Source organism: Lolium rigidum, chromosome 4 (genome assembly GCF_022539505.1).
Source record: "Lolium rigidum isolate FL_2022 chromosome 4, APGP_CSIRO_Lrig_0.1, whole genome shotgun sequence".
In the NCBI taxonomy this organism is placed as follows: domain Eukaryota; kingdom Viridiplantae; phylum Streptophyta; class Magnoliopsida; order Poales; family Poaceae; genus Lolium; species Lolium rigidum.
This window is the reverse complement of record NC_061511.1, coordinates 91,727,376-91,736,753: the sequence shown is the minus strand read 5'-3', so window position 1 is coordinate 91,736,753 and position 9,378 is coordinate 91,727,376. Positions and strand designations below refer to the sequence as shown.

The 9,378-nt window shown below is 43.0% G+C and overlaps 1 protein-coding gene across 1 annotated transcript; it reads right to left on the bottom strand.

Moving 5' to 3' along the window:
• Positions 1–8,050: 8,050 nt before the first annotated feature.
• On the bottom strand, positions 8,051–8,992 carry LOC124650044 (AT-hook motif nuclear-localized protein 20-like). The gene has a single exon (XM_047189612.1). The coding sequence runs from the start codon at positions 8,990–8,992 to the stop codon at positions 8,051–8,053; it is 942 nt and encodes a 313-aa protein (XP_047045568.1).
• Between the last annotated feature and the right edge of the window lie 386 nt (positions 8,993–9,378).

Genomic DNA, 9,378 nt, shown 5'->3' with positions numbered 1-9,378 from the left:
TGAATACTTCCACAATACTCTCACAAAAGCCATGAAAAATAGCAGACATGCATCTTTGAAAAGTAGCAGGAGCATTACATAAACCAAAAGGCATACGCCTATAAGCATAAGTTCCATAGGGACAAGTAAAAGTGGTTTTCTCTTGATCTTTAGCTTTAACAACAATTTGTGAAAACCCGGAATAACCATCAAGAAAGCAAAAATGAGTATTTTTAGATAACCTTTCTAGCATTTGATCAATAAATGGTAAAGGGTAATGATCTTTCTTAGTAACTTTATTAACTTTTCGATAATCAATGCACATTCTATACCCTACAACTACTCTTTGAGGTATGAGCTCATCATTATCATTAGGCACAACAGATCATTCCTCCTTTCTTAGGAACGCAATGCACAGGACTAACCCATCTACTATCAGCAATAGGATATATAATACCAGCTTCAAGAAGTCGTAATACCTCATTTCTTACCACATCCTTCATCTTGGGAATTAGACGACGCTGAGGTTCAACAACGGGCTTCGCATCATCTTCCATATTAATGGCATGTTGGCAAATAGAGGGAGAAATCCCCTTCAAGTCATCAAGAGTATAGCCAATAGCACCTCGGTGTTTCTTCAATATTTGCAATAATCTTTCTTCTTCAAACTCTGTAAGCTTAGAACTAATAATAACAGGATATATTTTCTTATCATCAATATGAGCATATTTAAGATTATCAGGCAAAGGCTTTAAATCAAAAACAGGATCTTCCTTTGGTGGCGGTGTTGTACCCAAGTCTTCCATCGGTAAATCATGCTTGAGAATAGGTTGGCGAAGAAAAATCTCCTCAAGCTCATCTCTTTCTTTCCTAAAAACTTCACTCTCGCTATCCTCCAAATGTTGCTGCAAAGGATTATTAGGAACAAGAACAATAGATGCACACTGCTCCATTTTAAAATCATTACTAGGCAAATCAGCTTTATAAGGAGTTTTGGTAAATTTAGAGAAGTTAAACTCATAAGATTCACCAGCAAATTTAGTCAAAATTTTCTCTTTCTTGCAATCTATAATAGCTCCACAAGTATTTAGAAAAGGTCTACCAAAAATGATAGGACAATAATCACTAGCAGCAGAACCAAGTACCAAAAAGTCAGCAGGATATTTAATCTTACCACATAGAACTTCCACATCTCGAACAATACCAATTGGAGAAATAGTTTCTCTATTAGCCAGCTGAATAACCACATCAATATCTTCAAGTTCACAAGAATCAATTTCGTGCATAATCTCCGTGTAAAGCTCATAAGGTATAGCACTAACACTTGCACCAATATCACATAAACCATAATAGCAATGATCACCAATTCTAACGGATATCATAGGAACACTAGCTTGTTTGGGTTTATTAGGATGTGAAACAATATTAGAAGCATCTTCACGAGAAAATAATATGACCATCCTCTACATTTTCGAGTCACAAGATCTTTAACTATTGCAACGACGAGGTTCAACTTTTATTTGTTCTTCGGGTTCTATAGGTTTCTTTTCACTTTTATGAACCGCACTATTTATAACGAGTACTCCTTCATTTTAGCGGGAAAAGGAGTTTTTTCAATATAAGCTTCGGGAATAACACGATCGAGCAGTTTCAACTACAACACATTTATTAATAGATGAATCAATTTTATCTTTATACGGTTCATGATACTTATCAAAATTCTTCTTAGGCAATTCATAATGAGAGGCAAAAGCTTTATAAAGATTTGCAGCAACTTGAGAATCAAGACCATATGTAGCACTCATATTACGAAATGTATCGAGTATCCATAAAAGCTTCAATGCATTTATAATCATAAATTATACACGATTCTCTATCTCTTGTCGTTCTCCCAACCTTCAGTATTTTCTTGGATCCGCTCAAGAAGGTCCCTTTTAAACTCTTCTTTATTGCGTGTAAATGATCCAGAACAAGAAGTATCCAGCAAGGTCTTGTCTTGAAAAGAAAGTCTTGCATAGAAATTATCAATAATAACATTACCAGGAAGCTCATGAATGGGGCATTTGAGCATTAAAGACTTCAATCTCCCCCAAGCTTGGGCAATACTCTCTCCATCATGAGGCCAGAAATTATATATGCGGTTCCGATCTTTGTGAATTTCACTTGGAGGATAAAATTTGGAATAAAATAAAGGCACAATGTCCTCCCAATCAAGAGAATCACCATTCTTCAGAAATTTATACCAATGCGCCGCTTTACCAGACATCGATATAGAGAATAGCTTCTTCCTAACTTCATTCATAGCAATACCTGCACATTTGAATAACCCGCATAATTCATGCAAAAACAGTAAATGATCACCAGGATGGACAGTTCCATCCCCTTCATAGCGGTTATCCATAACATGTTCAATAATTTTCGTAGGTATTTTATATGGTATTACTTCCTCACCTGGCGCCTCATCCACTACCGTTGCGGTAGTAGTAGATTTCCCAAATAGAAATTGAAGAGAAGATCTCTCCATAATGACTTATAGCAACGAGGCAGAAATAAAATCAGCACAAACAATAAAGGTTTTCCTTACCAATTCCGCTTACCAATAGCGCTTCACTCCCCGGCAACGGCGCCAGAAAATAGTCTTGATGACCCACAAGTATAGGGGGTGTATCGTAGTATCTTCGATAAGTAAGAATGTCGATCCCAACGAGGAGCGGAAGGTGTTGACAAGCGGTTTCGATGAAGGATTCACCGTAAATGCTCACGGACAAGTATTCGGGGGTTTTGATGTAACGGATGAATAAAGTACGAGTAAGTAAAATGCGAGAGAAATAATTGCAGCGAGTGGCCCAATCCTTTTTAGCACAAAGGACAAGCCGGTTTGTTTACTTATAATGACCAAACGTTCTCGAGGACACACGGGATTTTAGTCTAGTGCTTTCGCTACATACGAGTTGATTAATCTTCATTGTTTTGATAAGTGTTGTGTGGGTGAACCTATGCTAATGTACCGCCCTTCCTAGGACTAATACATACTTGTGATTATACCCCTTGCAAGCATCCGCAACTACAAGAAAGTAATTAAGATAAATCTAACCACGGCCTTAAACTCTGAGATCCTGCGATCCCTCCTGCATCGATATACCAACGGGGTTTAGGTTTCTGTCACTCCGGCAACCCCGCAATTGGCAAACGAGTACAAGATGCATTCCCCTAGGCCCATAAATGGTGAAGTGTCGTGTAGTCGACGTTCACACGACACCACTAGAAGAATAACACCACAACTTAAATATCATAACATTGAATATTACTCAACCATAGTTCACTACTAACATTTAGACTTCACCCATGTCCTCAAGAACTAAACGAACTACTCACGAGACATCATATGGAACATGACCAGAGGTGATATGATGATGGATAACAATCTGAACATAAACCTTGGTTCAATGGTTTCACTCAATAGCATCAATAACAAGTAGAAATCAGTACCGGGAGAGTTTCCCCTATCAAACAATCAAGATCAAACCCAAATTGCTACAGCGGTGACGATGTCCAGCGGTGGAGATGGCGGTGATGATGGTGGAGATGATGATGATGGTGATGGAGATGATGTCCAGCTCGATGGCGGTGACGATGGCGTCGATTTCCCCCTCCGGGAGGGAATTTCCCCAGCGGATTCCTGCCCGCCGGAGAGCTCTTTTCTCTCTGGTGTTCTCCGCCCCGCAGAGGCGGCTGTAACCCTTCGTGAGGATTCCTCCGTGGCTTAGGTCTTCGGGACGAAGGGTTTCGCGAAGAAAAGGAGGCGAAAGAGGCCGAGGGGGCCCCACACCACATGGTGGCGCGGCCGAGCCATGGGCCGCGCCACCCTATGGTGTGGGCCCACCTTGGGTCCAGCTGGCTCCCCTTCCGGCTCCCTCCGTCATCCGGAAAAATAGGATTTTTGGTAAAACTTGCTTCCACGATTGATCTTCCGAAATATTGCATCCTGACGGTGCTTTTTCCAGCGAGAATCCCGACTCCGGTGCTCGATCTCCAAATAATCATGAAACATGCAAAATAGATGAAATAACATAAGTATTGTGTCCCAATATGAAATATATCAATGAATAACAGCAAATTATGATATAAAATAGTGATGCAAATTGGACGTATCAGTCCCCAACTGGCCTTATTCTGTCACATTAATTACCGCTTGATTTTTTAGGCATGCACGCGCATGCAGAGGCAATTAAGTTGGATGCAACGGTTAGGCTATTGGCTGGATTAATTCGCGGACGCATGGGTAACTGCATCCAGGGAAAGTGCAAAGCTCTTCGTTTGGAAGGCAAAGGAAAATAGGATCCCGGGTTTAAATGTAGCGCAAATAAAGAGGCCGAAATTAACGCATCTAAGGGGTATTTTTGGAAGGTTATTGCTTCTTTTGCATGCGCGTCTTAAGCCTTGATGAAAAATCATAATTTTTTTTACGCCTTAAGCCATGAAACAGAGGGAGTATTTTAATTAGGTTGACCGTCCGAGATCTAGATCCAAACCTATATACCTACTTTACTATGTATCCTATACAAAAATCATATCCCCACCTAGTAGACTTGCGTAACACCCTAGACGATAACAAACTTGAATTGTTCGGGCACTTGGTAATAAGCACATGGCGAGCGGCGAGTCAAGCAGGGGGTGGATGTTGTTGGCACTTCCAAGGTACAACTTAGACATGACGTTATAGCAGTTGGCCTTGTCGATGGAGTGCTCGCCCAAGAGTACCACTAGAAGTCCTGGACGTCGTTCCCATGGACGGCAAAGCTCTGCACTAGGCCATTGAAGCCAACCAGAGAACCAGGGTAGCTCGCCAATGTTGGTGTCCAACGACAAAGGGCCGCCTTACCGCTCGGTATCCTCCTACATGCATGCTTCTTAGAAAGTTTGATCGGATGTCTTCATCGGTGCACATGAGGGTAGCGTCTAGGCGAGGTGGCTGCGGGAGATAGTGAGGACATGGTCGAGGGTGATATACGTGATTGCATTGGACATGATTAACATACAATATACCTAGTAACGTAGGTATAGAGGTTTTGATCTAGATATCGAAGGATCAGCTTATTTAAAAATAATAATTAACTAACTAGTTAATGGGGAAAACACCAGATTGCCCTTTTAAGTTCGGGGTGGGAATCTATGAAAGCATAACACATTCAATAAATAGAAAAGTTTGACGCTAGTTTGATGTTATGCCTTCTTTCATTTGTTCCAATAAGTGCTAGAAGCCCATTATCTTACCCACATGATTTTGGGTCGTTTGATCGAATCCGAGGCATGTAAACCATCCAGGTAGAATCAAAACCGTTCCTGGTCAAACCCTATGGCAGTTTCTCTCCTTTCCTCCCTATTTTCCCGTATAGAGGGAGAATGGCGCACACATCTATGATGGCAAGGGAACCGGTGCCCTTAGATCGATGCCCCGGCCCCCCTACCCCCCCCCCCTGCCGCGTTCGCCGACATAGCGTCCCTTGGACTAAGTGCGCGCGCTCCTTTGTCGATTGAAGGTTTCGTGTCTTGCAGACGGACGTGAGGCGCCGGTGCTCGTGTGCAAGCCAGTGGCCATGAAGGGCAACCACGGTGTGACATCGTGCCCTAGGCCTCAATAGGATACTCATATCAACAAGTTGCAAGTTATTTTTTGGAAGCTCATTTCTAAAGATCTCCGAGGTTAAGTGTGCTTGGCCCAGAGCGATTTGAGGATGGGTGACCGACCAAAAAATGCTTTTAAGTGAAGACAAAGTGCGTAGAAAAGACTAGTGTTGGTATGTGGGGCCAATCTAGAGATCCTAGAGAGGTGCCATGGGTAACATGCCCGGTCAGGGGATGGCCGGGGGTGTTACAAGGTGTGTATATTTTTTTGAGAAAAAAATTCAAAGTATCGGCCTATTGCGTTTGGTGGACAAATTTATCCCTCCAAGGATGACTCCCACATATAAAATCTGGACCCAAGTCCATACAAACGAGCAGTTCATTTATTTCGAAGCCTGTCTTCCGATTTATATTTTTCGGAAAAACCAGTCTACGCAACGCCAATTCAAGCGTTAAACTCGTGTCTTAACATTCGTGCAAAAAAATATACTCCCTCCTTCCCATTTTAGGATGCATATTAGGTTTGGTTAAAGTCAAACTTTATAAAGTTGGTCTAACTATATATGAAAATAAATTAACTTTTATAATATCAAATATATAAAATATGAAAATTTATTTCATGATGATTCTTTTTTATAAACTTGGTCTAACTATATATGAAAATAAATTAACTTTTATAATATCAAATACATATAATATGAAAATATATTTCATGATGATTCTCTTTATAAAGTTGGTCTAACTATATATGAAAATAAATTAACTTTTATAATATCAAATACATATAATATGAAAATATATTTCATGATGATTCTAATAACATTGAGATAATGATGTAGATGTTGCTATAATTTTCTATATATTTAATTAAAGTTACAAAGTTTGACTTTGACTAAACATAATACTATGCATCATAATTTGGGAGAGAGGGAGTACATACTACTTTAAGGAACTTAGGGAGTAATAATTTAAAGATCGGCGCAATGTCTTCATCTATTTGTTTTTCTTAATGACCATGTCATGCGACAAAATGATCATTCAAGAAAGAAATCAATACACTATAGGATCCGAGGCAGTAACCTATGCATAAAATGCCACTAGATACCAATGTTCATATATAGTATACCTTGTCAACCCTTCGTTCCTGAATAAAGTTGGCCACTTTTCTCCGCGAGATCGTTAAGCGAGCTACACATGCAAGAGCAGGAAATGACCCTTACGGCAGCAAATTGTCTCCTCTGATGTGAACTGTGTGAAGCCAGGAGTCCATGCATATGGTAACTTGACAAGCAAATAATTTTGACCAAGTGAATATACTACCTAGGCTCGAAATAAGTAAATAAACCTTCATGATGCATGAGTCTGAACTATTTAAGTATTGATCAATTATATATTTTTTACATGCTCTTAAGTCTTAAGCAATGCTTTCCCGGAAATGCAACACGGTTCCCAAAAAAACTTACATTGATGATCGCTAGATTTTGTACATCTCGATTTGATATGATGGTCATTTTCAGCGCAAATCTAATGATCCAATTTTTCATATCCTACCATTCTTACTGTTTTTTAGGCAATAGAAGTAAAACTTATAATTTTTAATCACGTGCCTTAGAAGAAGTTTTCTATTTGTTAACAGAGGTAACATATAAGCATATACATATTTATGAGACATTTTCGTTTATTTTCTACAAGTTAAATAATACTCCGTATGTTGATTCGTTATTAATACATATACATAGGATATCAAAGGCTATAGCTAGTGACACAAGTACTTCTTCCAAATTTCATAGTCACACAGTTCATAACAGAAAATATATACTCCAGAAAATATTTTTGGAGTAATTTTCTACTAACATGCGTTTACAAAAACAAATGGTCCAGGATGCATGTTTACAAACCATGTCAATGCCTATAACGCGATATATTTAGAACCTGGCTCGCTGGGTGAGTATATATATAGCGTGATATTGCTCATAAACAGTATTTCTAGCTGGCTATTGATTTAATCGAGAGACGACTATATCAATCTAAGACACGCGAAACACAGAGAACAGTTCCATCATACACTGCTTGATTCTTTGTGTTTCTTAGGAATTACTGCAGCTTTACTTACATATAGGTATGTGTATATCATAAATGCAGATGCACAGAAATATTTAGGACCTACATAGGATTAAGATGTATATGCAGCCATGCATGAAAGATGAACAGATTGTAGTCTGACCCACGCATTAGCTTATGAAAGAAACGAAAGTGTGCCCATGACGGGATCAAATCAAATTGGAGTCTTTCCTTTATCCATGCCTAATCAAGCGCACTAGCAATCAAATTAAGCTACCTAATTAAACAGTGAACTCTTAAAACAAGTAGATCATCACAGTGATATGTGAAGCTGGAAGCAAAGAAATGAAGAAGCAAAAGAGGGGAGCTAGAAACTAGCTAGCAGCTAGAAGGCCGGCGGTGGTGGCCGAAACGAGCCAAACACATCGTGCGGCGACATCTGACCGCCGCCGTTGGGCATCAGGTTCGGCGGCAAGTTGTAGAATGGCATTGAGGAGGGGTCTGGCAGTCCGGGCGGCGCACCCATCCCGCCATTTCCTCCGAGAGGCGGTCCCTCCGGCAGCTGCATCCCGTCTGACCCGGTGGGTGCGATGCCCCCCTCGCCACCAGGCTCTTCATCGGCGAGCGGAAGGCGCTCGTAGGTAGCGTTGGAGAAGGTGGCCGCGACGACCATGACGGGCCCAGACGCGACGAGCTCCCCGACGACCGTGCCTCCGACGACCTGGCCCTGTCCGCCGGCGAGATAGACGGCAAGGCCGGTGGCGCCGGGCGGGCAAGGCGAGGGTAGAAAGGCGCCGGAGAGGGAGAGGATCTCGAAGCGGCCGTGGAGCGTGACGACGGAGCCGGGCGGCGCCGCGGGCTGGCGCAGGGTGACGTTGCCGACGACGCCGCTGCCGGAGAGCACGGAGACCCCGCGCTGGCGCCGGCGCGCGAACGTGGCGACCGCCTCCATGATGTCGGCGCCGCTGGCGATCTCGAGCACGTGCGAGCGCAGGGTGTTGGGGCTCTCCCGCGTGATGATGATCGGCGGCTTGGGCTTGTTCTTGGATCCAGCCGGCCTCCCTCGCGGCCGCCTGCCAGACGAAGAACCCCCTCCGCCTCCGCTCCCTCCGGATGCGCCCGGGGTAGGGGAGTTGTCGCCCGCGCCGGCAGTGGGGGAGTCCTGTGCGGCTCCGGACTCATCATCATGGTTGTTGCTCCCGCTGCTGTTTGGTGTGGTTGGTGCCTGGTCGCCGCCTCCCATGGCACCGCCGCCGGGCGGGCCGCCGAACTGCGAGAGGTGGTTGCGGAGGTCCATGCCGCCCATGCTCCCAGCCCACCACGCCATCGATCTCCTTGTCGCTCTCCTCGATCGTACTCACTGATTGGGCGGGCCAGGCAGGCAGCACCGTTAGAGCTAGAGCTTGAGAGAAGAAACAGAAGAGAGAGGGGATCTCAATCTCATCTGAGTGGAGTTGATCTTTCTCTTTCTCTCACTCGCTGTTCCTTTCTGTCGCGGCTGCTTTTGGTGCTCCTTTTCTCTGTGGGTGTTGATTGGGAATATAGGGGAAGAGTGAGCTGAACCAGGTCTGCCTGCCTGCCTGCCGGACTGAGACTATAGTTAGCAGTACTGGCGCAAGTACTAGTACTTGGCTGGCATCTTCTTCTCTGGTTTGCCTTTTTTCTTTTCCTGGCCTTTTCCTCTTGCCCTCTTGGGAGCTTTCTTATGTAACC

Excerpts from the sequence above, each read along its gene's own strand:
- LOC124650044 (XM_047189612.1), bottom strand. The coding sequence starts at position 8,992 with ATGGCGTGGTGGGCTGGGAGCATGGGCGGCATGGACCTCCGCAACCAC.